The following is a 17,039-nucleotide window of genomic DNA, read 5'->3' as shown; positions in this document are numbered from 1 at the left end:
AGATACGTGTGCTAGGCAGATATATGTCATGCATTATGCTCGCTATGTATTACACATTAGAAAATTCCGAATCGTTTCTTCCCGTCTGTCACCCCGTTAGCATGTCCTAGGCTATCAAAGCGAAGCAAGAGAACGTACCGCGTCTCTTCCCTCCCTCCGCCGACGGCGGATGCCCCTCGGCCGCCGCCCGGATGGCCGCAATGCGATGCTTCGCGCGCTCGTCGCCCTGATCCGCCGCCTTGACATACCACACGTTCGCCTCCAGCGGGTCCCGTCGACAGCCGATGCCCATCTCGGTGAAGTATCCGACCGCGTACTCGGCCTTGGCGAGACCTGCACCCGTTAGCAACACCCGAAAGAAAAGAAAGCAAACATACCCATCTCGGCGGCGCGCTTGGCCCACTCGTACGCCTCGTTCTCGTCCTTCTCCAGCACGGGCTCGGCGCCGACCAGATACCACGCGCACAGCGCCATCATGGCGCCGGCATGACCGCCCTGCGCGGCCCCGGTGTAGAAATGGATGCTCAGCGCGGGGTCGCGCGGGCAGCCCAGACGGCCATGCTCGTAGGCATCGCCGAGGCGATAGCTGGCGTCGACGTGGCCGAGGTCGGCGGACTTGGTGAAGAGCTGGGCGGCGTAGGCCGGGTCGGCGAAGACGTCATCGCCATAGCCCGACTCGTGCAGCAGGCCCAGCTCGTAGGGGGCGGCGTTGTACTGGGCGTCGGAGGACTCGGCGGCGCGCTTCAGCCACTTGATGCCCTCGCGGTAGCGCTTGCCGAGCCCCATGTCGCCGGCCAGACAGGCCTGGGCCATGCGCAGCATGGCGCCCGGGTGGTTCTTGGAGGCGGCCTGGCGGTAGAACTGCTGGGCGCGGGCGGCCTCGACGCGGGTGCCCCAGCCGAACTCGTAGCAGAGGGCGGTGCGGTAGCAGGCCTCGACGTGGCCGTGCTTGCTGGCGGCGACGAACAGCGGGAACGCCCGGTCGTAATCCTCGCGGCCCTTGCTGAAGAGGCCCGACGCGTACCCGTCGCCGAGGTAGTACTGCGCGAACGGGTAGCTGCGGTCGGCGAGCCGCTGGAGGATGGCTTTGGCCTCGCGGAGGAGGCTGGCGCTCGGGATCTCCTCCGCCGAGACCGGCTGCGGGGGGCGGTCGCGCAGCGCGTTCACCATGAAGACGGCGAACTCGTACTGCACGGCCGCGTCGTCGGTCTTCTTGACGTTGGCGAGGTACATGTCGAACGTCTGCCTGTGGCTGAGCAGGGAGGCATTGTTGCCCACCCACGACCGGAGGTGGGCGTTGTTGAGCTGCTGCTGCTGCGCGGGGGCCGGCCCGGGCTGCGGGTAGGGGGTGTTGAGGAGGTCGACGAACGAGAGCGGCCGCACGTCCGGCGACGCGGTGGAATTGCGCGAGGACGACCGCGCGTGGAGGTAGGGCGACGAGGCCGTCGCCCGCCCGTCGCGGTCGGAGATGACGGAGTAGGCGGACCGCGGGCGGAGGTGGCCGTTGAAGGGGTCGGAGGCGGCGCGCAGGGCGGGCTGCGACAGCTGGAAGGGCCGGTGGTGGTAGTGCAGCGGCTCGTAGCCGTCGGCGGGGGGCACGCTGTCGAGACTGCCCCGGGAGGAGGAGCTGTTGTGGCTCCCCGTGGGGAGGTCGCGGGCCAGCGTGGACGAGGAGCTGGTGTTGAGCGGGTCATCTTTGGGCCACGAGGCGCTGGCGGCGTAGGAGTCTCTGCGTGGGGGGAATTGAGCCGGTGGGGTGGGCTCAGGGTCCGACAGGGCCATGTAGGAGAAGGCCTCGACGGGGTCGTCGGGGGTTTCGTGGGTGATCCTCACGGGAGGAACCGAGGAATGAGAGGCCGGGACATTCTTCGGCTGGGGGTGGGAGTCGGGGAGAGGCTTGCGAGCGATGGCCTTGGAGGAGGGCTGTGGAGGGGAATTAGGAGACGACAGAGAGGAGGATCGTGGTGGTGGAGATGACAGGGGAGGCGAGGAGCGGAGATAGACGGGGGGAGGAGAAGCCAGCGGACTGGCCATTGTGGAGGAGTTATGGGGGAGACATGGAGATGCAATGAAGTGGGAGAAGTGGAAGAGAAGAGAAGAGAAGTAGGAGAGAGAGAGAGAGAGAAGTGGGAGAGAGAAAGTAGAAGAGAAGAAGAGCAGTAGAGGACGATGAGGGGAATAAATAAGCGGATCGTCTAATACGGTTCTATGCATTCGCACAAACTAATTCGACGCTACCTCGTGGTGTCTTTCGTTTTGCATTTCTTTTCTTTTCGATGATCCAGTCCTCTGACATGATACTATCTCGAGATTGCAGCAGATCGATCGATGGTTCTCTACTTCATTGCTCTGGTGAACCGTGGGCCTCCCCGTCAGGACCATGTATCCTATACCTTAGGTACCGCCTGGTACCTAGTACCACTTAGTACTACCGAGTACTTATAAGCACCTCGTACCCCCCGCCCGGCAATCCGATCGACCGTACATAGCTTACCGATCCCAAGGCTGAGTCGAACGGGTCATCTGGAATACGAGCTGCCAGCACATCTGTCTATCCATCGATGCGGCTGATGTTCGTACAGGATGTGGGGAATCCTCCGGCCATCAGGCACCTGCATGTTAGGCGCTGTTCATGTATGTATCACGTCGGACGGTATACGGGAGATGAGGTGGCGTTGAGCATGATTGGTGTCTCAAAATAGAACGGACTAGCTCGCCACTCGTTTGTCCTACGGGCATCCGGATTTTCCACGGAGTCCCGGCCAGGGATCTGGCCATCCGAGAATTCCCTACAATCTCGCAGACAATGTACGGTCACTGTTGGGTGAACATCCTGCCTACACTGTACAGTGTGCTAGAAGTGTACCGTGTATGCATCGTCCGGGCTGATGAGGTAAGCCCCCAGATTGATTAGCCGAGATCACCCTGATTGGTGGACCGTCCTCCCCGACCCTAACCCCCTCGGGCTAGCCCCTATCCACAGCCAATGAACGTGGGCCCCTTGACAGGGTCCGAGCCGTCGTGGAGATCGATTGGCCGGAGGAGGATCTAGCCCCGGCCGATTGCCCGAGCGACGTTTTTTGGATCGCAACTGTTTACTCGGAGTGATGTACGGAGGACATTGAATGTCGTGTAGAGGGAGGATGAATTGTGATATGGACATTGATAGGTAGATGTCTATTGGATTTTTCTTATTCTTCTATTATTTTTAGTATTTTTAGTATTCCATATAACTCCGATTTTGCAGGATTCCGATCAATCACCACGCCACTAGCCCTCCCTCTAGCGCATCCTCGTTTGTACCACCGGCTTCTTCTCCGCTGATCTTTCTCTCTCTCTCGCTTCTTCCTCTCCCCCTTTACACCTTCGCTCCATCACCATCGTCGATCTTCCACTACACTCTCGACTCTCCAGGCCCTTCTCATCCTCTCCTCCGCTCCCCTCGCCCTCGCCCGCGCCTCTCCTCTCCTCTCGTCGCTCGTTCACCTCTCATCACTTCTCATCACTCGACTCGCCCGTCTCCTCGCAACACCCCCATCACCGCCCACCCATGTCTCCCTCTTGACCACCTCGCTCCATTCCACACCCTCATGTCACATTCCTCCCTCTGACAACCCTACATTCCTCCGTCTCAACCCCACTTCCCCCTCGTCCCCTCGTCCCCTCGTCCATGTCGCTCCCCCAGCGGCCGGGGAAGGTCCCCCCCCGTCGCGAAGAGACTCAGGCCTTTCGCGATTCCTCGCGCCGCAAACGCCGCGATCCGGACACTGGAGGCTACTACAGCGACACTCCCTCCTACCATCGACACCACCGACGACGGCACTCCCACAGCTCCCGCAGACGCGATGCCGACGAAGAGCGCGCCGACCTCAGCGGCGGGGAACTCCGACGCAAACGAAGCATGGTGAGGCCGGAGCGACGGCGCATGGATTCCACCCACCCCAACTACCACTATCGCCAACGCTCCCAGCACATGCCCACCTACCCCTCCACCACCGGCCACGAACCGCTCATGGACCCCGAGGCCGACACCACCAGCTCCCGCAGTCTCGAGGACAAGACCAAGGATGCCACCCTCTACGGCGCCCATGGCAATGTCAACAAGCCCATGGAGCGCGTCCCCAGCCGCCACCGCTCCAAGAAACGCCGCTCCACCCGCAAGGTCTCCAAGAAGGTCGCCGCCGAGGAACGCCAACGCCGAAAGGCCCTGGAACAGGTCCGGCCCCCCAGCCTGTGGAGCACCTATTGCGCCATCATCACCTTCTGGGCCCCCGACTTCGTCCTCCGCTGTTTTGGCATGCCGCAGAAGGCCCAGCGGAGTGCCTGGCGCGAGAAGATCGGCCTGATCAGCATTATCCTCCTCATCGCCGCCTTTGTCGGGTTCCTCACCTTTGGTTTCACCGCCGCCGTCTGTGGAACGCCGCCGATTCGCCTCAAGATCAATCAGGTCTCCAGTGGCTATATGATCTTCCACGGGAAGGCCTACGACCTGTCCCGATCGAGTCACCCCGCCGCCGTCGGCATCCCCGGCGGATCCAACGTTCTCTACGACTTGCCGCATAAATATGGCGGTCAGGACGGGAGCTTCTTCTTCCAGCAGGTCAACGGAGCCTGCAAGAACCTCATCACCTTGGCGGACGGCTCGGACGTCCCCACCAACGCCGACGGGGACCTCGCATGGTACTTCCCCTGTACCCCCTTCAACCAGGATGGCTCCTCCGTCCCCAACTTGACCGAACCGTACTACCCCGGGTGGGGCTGCCACACCTCCGGCGATGCGCGCAAGACCTTTTACAGCCTGGCCAGCTCCGGCGATGTGTACTTCACCTGGGATGATACGCGCAACAAGAGTCGAAACCTGGCCGTGTACTCGGGGAATGTCTTGGACCTGGATCTTCTCCGCTGGTTCAACACCTCCCAGGTGACGTACCCGTCCAAGTTCGACGATCTGCGAGAAAACCCCGATGTGCGCGGCGTCGACCTCACCTACTACTTCCAGACCGGCGAGGAAAAGAAAATCGGCAAGTGTCTGTCGCAGATCATCAAGGTCGGCAGTATCGACACCGACACCGTCGGATGCATTGCCTCCAAGGTCGTCCTCTACGTTTCCCTCATCTTCATCCTGTCCATCGTCATCGTCAAGTTCGCCTTCGCCTTGCTGTTCCAGTGGTTTCTGGCGCCCCGGTTCGCCGCCCAGAAAACCAGCATGGGCACCAACTCGAAGGCTCGCAACCAGCAGATCGAAGACTGGTCCAACGACATCTACCGACCGGGCCCGCGACTCACTGAACCGACCGTCGACCGCATGAGCAAGCGAGCCAGCTTCCTCCCGACCACCTCCCGATTCTCGAGCCCGTACACCGTGAGCAACGGCGGGAAACAGCGAACCCCGTGGGTCACGATGGCCAGCCAGAATTCGGCTTCGCGGCTGGTGCCGAACAGCAATGCCTTGTACAAAAATCACAACAGCAGCGGGGGCACCCTGAGCTTGGATGCCGCGCGCCAGAACCCCACCGCCAGTCGCACCAGCCTAGTCCCGAATTCGCGATTCTCAACCGCCCTCGACGACTCGGCCGGGCTGGGAACGGGCTTCGTCCATGAACTCGTCGTCCCCCAGCCCCCGCCGGAATGGCAACCGTACGGATTCCCCCTCGCGCACGCGCTCTGCCTGGTCACTTGCTACTCCGAAGGCGAGGACGGCATCCGCACCACCCTCGATTCCATCGCGATGACCGATTATCCCAACAGCCACAAGACCATCCTCGTCATCTGTGACGGTATCATCAAGGGGAAAGGCGAGGAGTTTTCCACCCCCGAAATCGTCCTCCGGATGATGCGCGACCCCGTCATCCCCCAAGACGAGGTGCAGCCATTCTCGTACGTCGCCGTTGCCACGGGGTCCAAGCGACACAATATGGCCAAGGTGTACACCGGATTCTACGACTATGGCGAGACGTCCATCATCCCGCCGGAGAAGCAGCAACGCGTACCCATGATGATCATCGTGAAATGCGGAACACCGGCGGAGTCGACGCAGTCGAAACCGGGCAACCGCGGCAAGAGAGACAGTCAGATTATCCTGATGTCGTTCCTGCAGAAAGTCATGTTTGACGAGCGCATGACGGAGCTGGAGTATGAAATGTTCAACGGGCTGTGGCATGTGACGGGCATCTCCCCGGACTTCTACGAGGTGGTGCTCATGGTCGACGCCGACACCAAGGTCTTCCCCGACAGTCTCACCCACATGATCTCGGCCATGGTCAAGGACCCCGAGGTGATGGGGCTCTGTGGAGAGACCAAGATCGCGAACAAGACCGACAGCTGGGTAACCATGATCCAGGTCTTCGAGTACGTCCTCCCTCCCCCTGGGGCACCATGCCCGCTAACCCAGACCAGGTACTTCATTTCGCACCACCAATCCAAATCCTTCGAGTCGGTGTTCGGTGGTGTGACCTGTCTCCCCGGATGTTTCTCCATGTACCGCATCAAAGCCCCCAAGGGCGGCCAGAACTACTGGGTCCCGATTCTCGCGAACCCCGATGTCGTCGAGCATTACTCGGAGAACGTGGTCGACACGCTGCACAAGAAGAACCTGCTCCTCCTCGGCGAGGACCGATTCCTGTCGACGCTGATGCTCAAGACCTTCCCCAAGCGGAAACAGATCTTCGTCCCGCAGGCGGTCTGCAAAACGCAGGTCCCGGACAAGTTCATGGTGCTTCTGTCGCAGCGTCGCCGCTGGATCAACAGTACTGTCCACAACCTGATGGAGCTGGTGCTGGTGCGCGATCTGTGCGGCACGTTCTGCTTTAGCATGCAGTTCGTCATCTTCATCGAACTGGTGGGTACGTTGGTGCTCCCGGCCGCCATCGCCTTCACCTTCTACGTGGTGATCTCGTCCATCGTCAAGAAGCCCGTGCAGGTGATCCCGCTGGTGTTGCTGGCGCTCATTCTCGGTCTCCCGGGTGTCCTGATCATCGTGACGGCGCACCGGCTGGTCTACGTGCTGTGGATGCTCATCTATCTGATCTCGCTACCCATTTGGAACTTTGTCCTCCCAACATACTCCTACTGGAAATTCGACGACTTCAGCTGGGGTGACACGCGGAAGACAGCCGGCGAGAAGGACAAGGGCCATGAGGCTGGTGAGGGTGAATTCGACAGTAGTAAGATTACGATGAAACGGTGGAGGGATTTCGAGAAGGGTACGTTTCTTCCCTTTTTTTTTTTCCTCCCTGGAGTACGACTAACTCACCTGGTAGATCGTCGGCTTCGTATGCAGACTTCCTGGGCACCGCCTCCGCCCCCGATGGGATATCCAGGAAATTACGAGTATGATTATTAGCCGTGACGGTTGGACATGTTTTGGAGTTGTTTGTATTATTTACGAGCCTATACGTTAATATCGCATTTTTTGGAATACCTTGGGTCCACTGACTGTCAAGTATCATACTGGGACATTTAACGCGGCAAGTCTCTGCCTCCGCCAACGTACGCCGCAGCGGGTTGTCGCACTCGAGTGCCCGTAGTAATAGCCCTGTAATCTCTCTGGTATGCAGCGCAAAGCAGCAATCCCCCCAGCCGCCAAAAGGGAATCACTCGAGAACATCCTGGAGAGGGCGAGGTGCTGAAGGCCGTGTGCGGGAATTGCTGCGGTATGCGCTGTCGCTGGCGGAGGCGGAGGCGGAGGCGGAGGCGGAGAGGTCTCTGAGAAATGGCGGATGGTGAAACTGCTGCAGATTTCCTACTGGGCGACGGCGATATCCGGTGGTTCATGGTTAGGGGCGGGATTACTGCTTTGCGCGGCGTACAGGCCGCTTATGTAGTTTACCCGATTAGGTATGCCGAAGCAGCGTACGGAGTAGACAGACGGCGCATAATGATAATGATCGTTCAACTGAGGATGACAGTGTGGTAGTATGGCTATGATAGGAATTCCTGTAGCGCTCCATTCTTCTCGTTTATACTATTACCAGATGTTAGGATATCTGTCAGTGTCACAGCGCGCGCTGACCCTTGCCACCGACGATCCTTGCTGCCGGTCATGCGCCGTACGATCTGCCGTGCGTTCGTCTTATGCCATAAAGCAGGGTTTGGATCCTTTTGTCCGGGTTCTGGTTCTTCCACGCGGTCATGACGAGGGCGTGGAACTCGTGCTCGGTATAGATCTATATCGTGGTATGGGCTGGTGTATGGGGGCTGACTAACCCTCTTGTCTCCTTCAACTCTCACTTCGACTTCAGCGACTTCATCTCATCCTCTTCACCTCCCTCTCCCTCTCCGTCTTCTTCTTCGTTTCCTTCTCCTCCTCTCCCCCCTTCATGACGACATCCGTGCGCCTGTACAGATCTGCGCCGTTGTCAGCCTTTGGATGACTCGCCACGTTTCCTCATCTCCCCTCGGATCCCCTCCCGGTATGTATGGCTTCATCTCTGTTTCATCTCTCTCCTCTTCCACATTCTTCCTCCGTCCGAGCCCTCCTCAACCTCGTGTGACCTTCTCGGGCGTACAGCCGTCAATGCCCCTCTTAAGCTTGGTCCTCCTCCACTCTGGTTCTCGAGTCTCCCTCTCCCCTCCTCTCCTGCACGCCCCTCCATCGTGTTATCTACCGCTTGTCCCACAGAGCCGCAGGAATTAACATCCCACCCAGTTCATATTCCAATCCGCCCACCATTCACCAGCCCTCGTCACCGTGTGGGGTCAAGGGGGTGACGACTTGCGGGGTGACCGACATTTGCAGGGCCAAGAACCCTGATCCCCGATCGAGGGAAACGTGGACCGCCTATTCCTTATCCTTCTGTACCACCCCTGGTGCCAATCAGACCCCCTGTCGGGGCCTATCCTACCTGCATCTTCCACTGAACCCTTCGCTCGAACGCATCCGGTCCCCTTCTTATTCAGCTTCTTCTTTCTTGCCTGCATCGTTCCTGCCCGCGCAAGGCGCGGAGGCTTGCGTCTCTCACTAGCCGCCTCGGCTTCCGAATCCCGGAATGCCAGACTTCCATGAGTCTTACCGTTCGTCCTCCTCTCACGCAGCCGTCGCCGCCCCCGTCGACGACGACGACGACGACGACGACCTTCGCGACTTCACATCCTCCCCCGGTTCTTCGTCATGTAATTCACCCCCGGCTCCAGACCCTGCGCCCGCCAGCGACCACATGTCCGCCCACGACCATCCCTCCTCGCCGCTCTGGCCACCCGACCTGCCCGGTGGCGTCCCCATGCAAGAACTTCTCCTCCATACCGCGGACGCCTCTCGCGCCGGCGTGCGCGACACTCGCTCGGTCCCGAGCGAGGAGGCGATCTATCGCGCCGAAGTAGGCACTGCTGTCGACATGACCGGAGGACATGTCCCGTTTGCCTCGACCTTCACCCCGCGAACGGCCCCCCAGCGAACGGCCTCGCCCCCGCCCGATCTCTACATGTCGGATTCCGAGGTGACGGATACGCTGTCTGAGATAGGAGGCGTTCCGCTGGGGCCGTATCTCACGGGGCAAGCCGCCCTCGACAGTTTCGTTCAGCACTACGTGAACACCGCCATCGCGCGGAATCACATGTCGACCATCTCGGAGGATAGCGACGACGACGACGATGACGACACCGGCCTCATCGTGGACTATGATACCCCCATGGAAGAAACTCCCTCGATTCCACTGCCGGCGCAGGACGACGATCTCGACGACACCCGCAAGTTCTATTCGGACGACGTCGTGGCAGACGGCGCCGGTGACGACGACCGCGACGACATTACCGCCGACTACCAGATCAGCGAGGACACCGAGTCCCTCTCGGAGGTCGACTTTGACGATTTCTACCGCGGCTACGGCCCCATCTATGACGCGCAATTTGCGCAAGCGGAGATTGCGCCCGCTCACGACGATCACAATTACTTCCCCGAGGGTGAAGACCCCAACGCGCCGGACATGACAGACCCCCATTTTCCGCCTTCCATCGTGCATGGAACCAGTATGGCCCCCTCATCTGTGTCCCCGCAGGGCCATCGTGCTAATACCGCTACAGCCCATGAGAAGAACTTCACCATCGACCAGTTCATCCAGCAATGGCTGGGGCAGTCGTCTGCGGCCGCCATCCCTGGTCTCCCACCGCTCGCCGCCAGCCTCACTAATTCTCCCATATCGAGCATCTTGACCTGGCGGCCGCCGGCCAAGATCACCCGGCCGAGTCGATACCCCCGCGACTTCTACGACATCCAGCAAATCCCGTGGTGGCAGGCCCTGCGGGTGCATCGGTCGGACGCGCGCGATCTTCGCGACCTCTGGTATACGTCCTACCACAACGTCGAGTACTCGGAGCAACGGCCCGGCATGCGGCTCCCCCAGGAAGAGTGCTACTTCCGGGAGAAGGCCATGTACACGCGGTGCAAGGCGACATTCGAGCACTTCCAACTGCGCAACCTCATGTCCGTTGCGGCCTACAACACCGTCCACTTCGCGCACAAGTCGAAGGTCTACTCGTGGGTGCCGGCCTACGACGACCTCAGCTGTCTGATCGACCTGTCGACGCCGAACCCGGAGTCCGGCTTCCAGGGCCCCGTCAAGATCTCAACGATGAAGTCCGCCCACGACGTGGCCATCGCCGGCGGCTTCACCGGCGAGTACGCCCTGCGCGGCGTGGGCGCGGCCGGCGGTGGCGTGGAGGGCTTCGTGACAAAGGACTTCAGCGGCATCACGAACCACGTCGACATCGTGCCGAGCCGCACCAGCGGGTCGCCGCTGGGCGTCTTCGCGTCCAATGACCGCCACCTGCGCGTCCTCGACTGCGAGACCAACACCTTCATCGCCGACCACGAGCTCTCGCGCGCCATCAACTGCACCTCCACGTCGCCGGACGGCCGCCTCCGCGTGGTCATCGGCGACTCGCCCGACGCCTGGGTCGTTGAGGCCGACACCGGCCGCCCCGTGCACCCGCTGCGCGGCCACCGCGACTTCGGCTTCGCGTGCGCCTGGTCGCCCGACATGCGCCACATCGCCACCAGCAACCAGGACAAGACGGTGATCATCTGGGACGCGCGCACGTGGCGCATCCTCGAGCGCATCGAGTCCGACGTCGCCGGCTACCGGTCGCTGCGGTACTCGCCCGTGGGCGGCGGCCCGCGCACGCTGCTGCTGTGCGAGCCCGCCGACCGCATCACCCTGGTCAACGCCCAGACCTACCAGACGCGCCAGGTGCACGACTTCTTCGGCGAGATCGGCGGCGCCGACTACTCCGCCGACGGCGCCTCCATCTGGGTCGCCAACACGGACGAGCATGTCGGCGGCTTCATGGAGTACGAGCGGCGCCAGTGGGGGGCGCGCTATGGCCCGCAGGAGCTGCCCCACGAATGGGTGCGCGAAGCCGAGCTGGACGACGACCCACGCTGCGCGCTCAGCGCCCGCGAGCGCCAGCTGCGCTTCTGGTGGAATCTCAGCGACGAGGAGCATGAGCGGTTACTGCTGTAGCATGGCGTTATCGGTACCTTTGGATTTGGGACTTGTTTTTGTCTGTGTGTGTGTGTGTGTTTTCGGGATTAGCGATATACCATGTCATGTTCATTCTACTCACTTCGTTTCATTTCGTTTCATTTCAAATGCATCCATGAATCAACCAAGACATTCCTCCCGAAGCGGTTAGTTCGCGGCCGATCTCGTCGTGGCTGACGCCGATCGATCTTCTGCACCGCCACACCGCCCGATCAGGCGCATAAATACCCCTCCCTCATACATCGTCTACACCTCCTTACTACATCTACTCTACCCCCAACCCAGCTTACACCTACTCAAGCGGAGAAAAAATGTCCCTCGGCGACTTCCTCAAAGACCAGGTGGTCAACCACCTCACCAACAAAGACGACGACTTCTCCTCGGCCGCCTCCCACGCCCAACACCACAGCAGCAGCCAAGACGCCTCCCTCTTCAACACGGCCGTCTCGTTCCTGAACAGCCGCAAATCGAACCTCTCCTCCGACGACATCGACGAGAGCGAGCTCATCGGCTCGCACCAGCGCCTGTACTCGTCGTCGGGCGACCAGCCGCACGACTCGAACTCGCTCGGCGCCGGCGCCGCCATGCAGGCCCTGAAGATGTTCTCCTCCGGCGAGGCCGGGTCCGAGTCCGCCGGCCACGACCAGAACAAGTTCATCGCTTTGGCGATGGCCCAGGCCGAGAAGCTGTGGGAGCAGAAGAACTCCGAGGGCGCTGTGGTATGTTTTTTTTTTCTCTCCCCTTTTCGTTTGTTTGTTTGTTCGTGCCTGGGGGCGGCGGGTGCTGACGTCTCCAGTCTGAGGATAAGCAGACGGCCGTGAACAAGGCCGCGGAGATGGCGTTCAAGATGTACATGAAGAGCCAGGCCAGCGGGTCGTCTGGCACGGGTGGCCCGGGCGGGCTGATGAGCCTGGCGAGCAAGTTTATGTAACGTGCGAGCGTCGCCTAACGGGGCTGGCTGGCTGGCTGGATCGGATGGACGGGATACAACGGACTTCCTACAGGCAATCAATAGCATATACGAACATATAAATCATGTCTATTCGACTCTACAAACAGGGTATGCAATCGCCAATCAAGCATGACTACCCGCCTCCGTAGCCAAGCCCACGCAAAAGAGAAAAAAAGGATCCAATCACCACTCGTCGTCGTCGTCCTGCTTCCCATGCATCGCCTCCTGCCGCTGTCGCAGTGCCTCGGCGAGACCACCCGCGAGACTGGCGTTCGACGCGCTGTTGGGCGTGCCACGCCCGCTGCCCCCGGAGGAATCCTGCGAGTTCATGCTCACCGCGCTATCCCGCGGCGCGGCCGGCGGCGGAGGCGCCATCTTGCGGCCCGCCATGTTGGGCCGTTTCGCAGGCGGCGCCGGCGGGGCGGGCTTTGCTTTGGCGGCCGCAGCAGTCGCGGCCCCGTTCGTCGCCGGCGTGGGTGTCGACCGCGGCGCGGCCGGCGGAGGAGGCGGCGGCGTCGGTTTGGGCGCCGGCGCCACCTGTTCTTCCAGGTATGCCTCGGGCGTCCAGCCCTGCACGGAGGTCGTGACGTTCATGCACAGCCACCAGCCTGGTTCGATTAGTCGGCGCTCGTGGAGGACGGGGAACGAGGGAACTTACCATTGCCTTCCTTGGAGACAATCTCCACGAGTTCTCCCGCTCTGATGGATAGCTCGTTCGACTGGGCGCTGCTGAAGTCGTATAACACCTTCGCCATCGGCTTCTTGGGCGCCGGTGGGTTCGCCGGCGGAGGGGGTGGCGGCGCCCGCACAGAGCCGGATGAGGCATTGCGAGTGTGAGAAGCTGCCACGGCAGCAACAGGCTGAGGAACGGGTCGGGGGACGGCGGCGGGTTGAGGAGCTGCGGCTGGCTGGGGTGTAGGCTGTGGCACAGGCTGGCGTGCCGGCATGGGTCGAGAAGCCAGTTTCGAGGGTCCACCACCAGGTCCGCCAGGACGAAGGAGCTTGCCCTTGGTAACGGGACGAGCCGCTACCTGTTTACCCCTCGGTGTGGGTTTCGAGACAGAGCTGGGTGACTCTCCCGCGGTGGTGTGGATAGTGCTGCTCTTGTATGTGTCGACGTTGGAAGAACCGGGGTCTTTCACAACCTTGACGGTGGCAAGTTTCCCAGGCTTCTTGTTATATTCGATGCTATTTTCGTTAGTACTGATGACAACCACCGTTGGGGCACACTTACTGGTCGGCAATCTTGAGGTTCAACTGTCCACGCAGCGCGTTCGAGAGGTGGGTGAACAGTTCCGTCTTGAAAACACAGTTCATAAGGGGATCTGGCTCTTGGGCACCGATCACAAACGAGAACCAGTCATCCTTGAGGTTGGATGCGCTGACGGACTTGATGGCACCGATGGTTATCGTCCTCTCTGCGGAAATGACAAGCTGACCGTTCACGAGATTTTGGGCCACGATGATAAAATTACGGTTGGTCTAAATCGTTAGATCGTGTTACGACTTTCCCCAGAAAGCACTTACCAAAACGAAAATACGAGGTGACGGCTTGCTAGACCGTCCAAATTTCGACACCAGCAACTCGCCACGGCAGGAGAAGAGAACAGGATCCGAGCCTAGACCAGTTAGTAAGACATCCATGATCAGCAGCCAGTCTACTCACCAATGCCTGCACCGTTGCGGATCATTTCTCCCGGCCCACCCTTGTTGGCGATGCCCAAGTAATCACCCAAGAACCGACGCGAGCCAAGCAAACTCATCCGGCGACGCTCCTTACGGCCCTGAAGAATTTTGTGGCCCTGGTCGCGCACCTTGATGAGCTCCAGGCCTCCAGTCATGCGGCGCCAGAAGCGCTGAATGCGAATAGCACACTCAATCCGGTAGCGCAGATAGTTGCGCCATGCGCGTTGGATCCGAATGGCCATGTTGTGCCAGTACCGGTCGCGCATGGCCTCCAGGGCGAACAGCGTCTCAGGCGTCTTCACGAAAACCTTTGTGATTCCCATTTGGTACTCCTCAGGAGGAATGCTAGTATCCTTGAGGATCTGGCGAGCACCAGACTCTGCGTCGCCAGTCCAGGTATAATCACCAGCATAGGATGTCTTCGGGGAGAGCAGGTAGAAGCGCTCTACAAACTTGTCGAACGTTTGACGATAGGCGAAACCAGCACGACGAATACGGACGTTCTCCTGGAGACCCAGGTACTTGATTTGATGCAGGACGTTTCCTTCGTTGTATTCCTTGGGCGCCTTGTTGTCATTCGGCTTGATGGTACGGATGTAAGACGGCTGGGCCTTCATCAGCGTAGCCACAAGGTCATTTGCGGAAGCCTTGATCTTGTCACTGGCGGTAGGAGGGCGTCTCTTGTCGTCCTGGTTGACCTGGTTGGGGAAGAGCGTGTGAACAAAGTCGTTACTGCTCGACCCAACGAGGTTCAGCAAATCCTTCAGCAGCTGGTCCTTGTTCTTGTCCGTCATGCCCTCGACAGCGTAGCTCACGTCACCGGCATAGTGCTTGACAATGAACTGGCCCTGACGGTTCTCGAAGTTGGGGTTCTGCGAGAGGAAGTTCAGTCTGCCGACAAAGGTGTTGTCTGCTGCACCAGAATCGGCGTGGGCAGTAGCACAGGCATCGTTCAGGGCGGCAAATACACCTGGAGGACGCTTATCTTCGATCAACGAGCAGACCACCTTGTTGTCAAAATACTTGATGGGAGTCCACTGGATCTGCTCACGAGCATATTCGTCCTGTTCAGCCTTCAAAGTCAACTGGATAAAAATCTGCTGCAGCTTCTCGTTGACATAGTTGATACACAGCTGTTCGAAGGAGTTCTTTTCGAAAATCTCGAAGCCGTAGATATCCAGGATTCCAATCGAGTTCGCCACCGCCCCACGAGCCGTCAAGGACTGGTTAACACGGTCGACGATCCAATCGAAGAGGTTGAAATAAATCGCCTTGGACAGCGCATCGCGGACAGCCAGAGCCTGCACTGTGTTCAGGGGAACCTCATACACCGACCCACGGCGACCTCCACGAGCCGTCTCCATGACGCGGATCGTAAGGGCCTTGTTGACTTGGCTAGGTTCGACCTCCAGCAGGTATGCAACGTAGTTGACGGTAGATTGATCAGGTATGGTGGCATTTCCAGAGTCATCCTCGACGAACTGGATGTTTCCGATCCACAAAATAGCGGCCAGCATGCGGAAGACCTGATCCTGTTCGGGCTCACTCATCCCAATAACACCCATCGCATTTAGCGTATCTCGGAACTCAGCCGCGTCGTCGACACCGGGGACATCGAAGCATTTGGACCGGCTTGTATAGAGGTAGGATTGAGGTTGTTGTACACCAAACAGGTCTATCTTCTTGTTAGCGCGGTGCCGAAGGCAAGGGGTGTATCGCCCTACCTCTATATTTCTGAGGAGCGGCCTTGGTGAACTGGTAGAAGATATGGAAATTCCGCTCGTTCGTAATCTGACCGACTACTCTGGACTTCTCCAGCAGGTAGTTGGTGATGTTGGCACCGACGGGCTCACCCCGAGAATTGAACTCCAATTCTAAGTATTTACCGAAGCGGGATGAGTTGTTGTTGCGCAAAGTCTTCGCGTTACCGAAGGACTCCAACAGCGGGTTCGTGGCCAGCACCATGTCCTTCGTATGTTGGATGGACGAATCGCTGCCTCCAGACACGCTAGCGATGTATTGCATAATGCGCTTGGCGGCCTCGGTCTTGCCTGCACCCGATTCTCCGGAGATAATCACGCACTGGTTGTCATTGTAGGATTTCATGTTATAGTAGGCAGACTCGGCGACTGCGAAGACGTGAGGCGGGACTTCGAGTCGGTTCTTTCCGCGGTAGGACTCGAGGACATTGTCGGTATAGATGCCCACTGTCAATTCGGTTAGCCACAACGCGGTGGAACTCATATGCGGGGGTAGGCCTACGATCTCGGAAAGGGTTTACAGACACCAAAACATGTCCGATATAGGTCTAGAAGAGGAGCTATCAGTTGCGCTGCACGTGGATGTGTATATGCCCAACCCCACCCCGCGGGAGTCAACTTACATAGATTTCGTCATGCTGGAAACGGAGTTTCAGATTCTCGTTGATTGCTTCGTTGGAGATCTTGCTCAGCAACGTCAAATCAGAAACACCGATTTCCTTCTTCTTGGTGCTTTCAAAGACGGCCTTCTTCACCTGGGGTTTCCCCCCGGTCTGGCGGCCGTCGCCGACATCAGCGACGGCTTTGGAACGACCAAAGCCTCGACTCTTTTTTTCACCGCCAACCGGACGTCGTGAGTGTCCCTGCGACAGGATTGATTAGCGCGAAGGAGTTTCTTCGAGTGTAGTTCGGTCTGGTGGAGGAGGGCACGACTCCGGGCCTCGTGGGGCGCTTCTGCCGGGGGTCTCTGCCGAGTATCCGTCAAGGGGATTGGAGTAACACGGAAGAGAAGGAACTCGGATTCGACGAGGACAAGAAACAGTTGGAGAGACTCGGAGAGGTCGCGAGGGCCGAAAGCAGATGCGACGAAGAGGGAACTCACCATGGCTGCTGTGCCGACGTCCCCGGATTATTGGCGCCCAGGCGTCACGATATCTAAACTAA

The 17,039-nt window shown here is 59.5% G+C and overlaps 5 protein-coding genes across 5 annotated transcripts; 3 read left to right on the top strand and 2 right to left on the bottom strand.

Annotated features, from left to right (window-relative positions):
* Window positions 1-56: 56 nt before the first annotated feature.
* On the bottom strand, window positions 57-2,034 carry chs3 (putative chitin synthase activator (Chs3); the record flags this gene model as incomplete). The annotated part of the gene is made up of 3 exons (XM_073693909.1): window positions 57-85; window positions 139-333; window positions 378-2,034. 3 exons carry the CDS (start codon window positions 2,032-2,034, stop codon window positions 57-59), a joined length of 1,881 nt encoding a protein of 626 aa, XP_073548029.1.
* A 1,281-nt stretch (window positions 2,035-3,315) lies between these two features.
* On the top strand, window positions 3,316-7,457 carry chsF (chitin synthase CHS3). Its single transcript, XM_073689686.1, has 3 exons — window positions 3,316-6,348; window positions 6,397-7,202; window positions 7,260-7,457. Exons 1-3 carry the CDS (start codon window positions 3,671-3,673, stop codon window positions 7,340-7,342), a joined length of 3,567 nt encoding a protein of 1,188 aa, XP_073548028.1. The 5' UTR covers window positions 3,316-3,670; the 3' UTR covers window positions 7,343-7,457.
* A 2,115-nt stretch (window positions 7,458-9,572) lies between these two features.
* On the top strand, window positions 9,573-11,606 carry BDV59DRAFT_177900 (WD40 repeat domain-containing protein). The gene is made up of 2 exons (XM_073689685.1): window positions 9,573-9,963; window positions 10,018-11,606. Exons 1-2 carry the CDS (start codon window positions 9,627-9,629, stop codon window positions 11,454-11,456), a joined length of 1,776 nt encoding a protein of 591 aa, XP_073548027.1. The 5' UTR covers window positions 9,573-9,626; the 3' UTR covers window positions 11,457-11,606.
* Window positions 11,607-11,640: 34 nt separating this feature from the next.
* BDV59DRAFT_28589 (uncharacterized protein) lies at window positions 11,641-12,626 on the top strand. The gene is made up of 2 exons (XM_073696120.1): window positions 11,641-12,196; window positions 12,274-12,626. The coding sequence occupies exons 1-2, from the start codon at window positions 11,789-11,791 to the stop codon at window positions 12,406-12,408; spliced, it is 543 nt and encodes a 180-aa protein (XP_073548026.1). The 5' UTR covers window positions 11,641-11,788; the 3' UTR covers window positions 12,409-12,626.
* BDV59DRAFT_201852 (class I myosin myoA) lies at window positions 12,613-16,980 on the bottom strand (the record flags this gene model as incomplete). Its single annotated transcript, XM_073693908.1, has 9 exons — window positions 12,613-13,037; window positions 13,088-13,617; window positions 13,664-13,911; window positions 13,957-14,048; window positions 14,096-15,790; window positions 15,840-16,322; window positions 16,378-16,423; window positions 16,499-16,648; window positions 16,714-16,980. 9 exons carry the CDS (start codon window positions 16,978-16,980, stop codon window positions 12,613-12,615), a joined length of 3,936 nt encoding a protein of 1,311 aa, XP_073548025.1.
* Between the last annotated feature and the right edge of the window lie 59 nt (window positions 16,981-17,039).

The sequence above is a fragment of the Aspergillus ambiguus genome (genome assembly GCF_047715705.1).
Source record: "Aspergillus ambiguus strain CBS 117.58 unplaced genomic scaffold BDV59scaffold_15, whole genome shotgun sequence".
Lineage (NCBI taxonomy): Eukaryota > Fungi > Ascomycota > Eurotiomycetes > Eurotiales > Aspergillaceae > Aspergillus > Aspergillus ambiguus.
This window is presented reverse-complemented; position numbering and strand designations above follow the sequence as displayed.

Bases quoted from the DNA above. Each gene is read 5' to 3' on its own strand.
- chsF (XM_073689686.1), top strand. From the start codon at position 3,671: ATGTCGCTCCCCCAGCGGCCGGGGAAGGTCCCCCCCCGTCGCGAAGAG. The intron at 6,349-6,396 runs GTACGTCCTCCC...AACCCAGACCAG, and splicing joins ACCATGATCCAGGTCTTCGA to GTACTTCATTTCGCACCACC. The intron at 7,203-7,259 runs GTACGTTTCTTC...CTCACCTGGTAG, and splicing joins GTGGAGGGATTTCGAGAAGG to ATCGTCGGCTTCGTATGCAG.
- BDV59DRAFT_177900 (XM_073689685.1), top strand. From the start codon at position 9,627: ATGGAAGAAACTCCCTCGATTCCACTGCCGGCGCAGGACGACGATCTC. The intron at 9,964-10,017 runs GTATGGCCCCCT...ATACCGCTACAG, and splicing joins TTCCATCGTGCATGGAACCA to CCCATGAGAAGAACTTCACC.
- BDV59DRAFT_28589 (XM_073696120.1), top strand. From the start codon at position 11,789: ATGTCCCTCGGCGACTTCCTCAAAGACCAGGTGGTCAACCACCTCACC. The intron at 12,197-12,273 runs GTATGTTTTTTT...TGACGTCTCCAG, and splicing joins AGAACTCCGAGGGCGCTGTG to TCTGAGGATAAGCAGACGGC.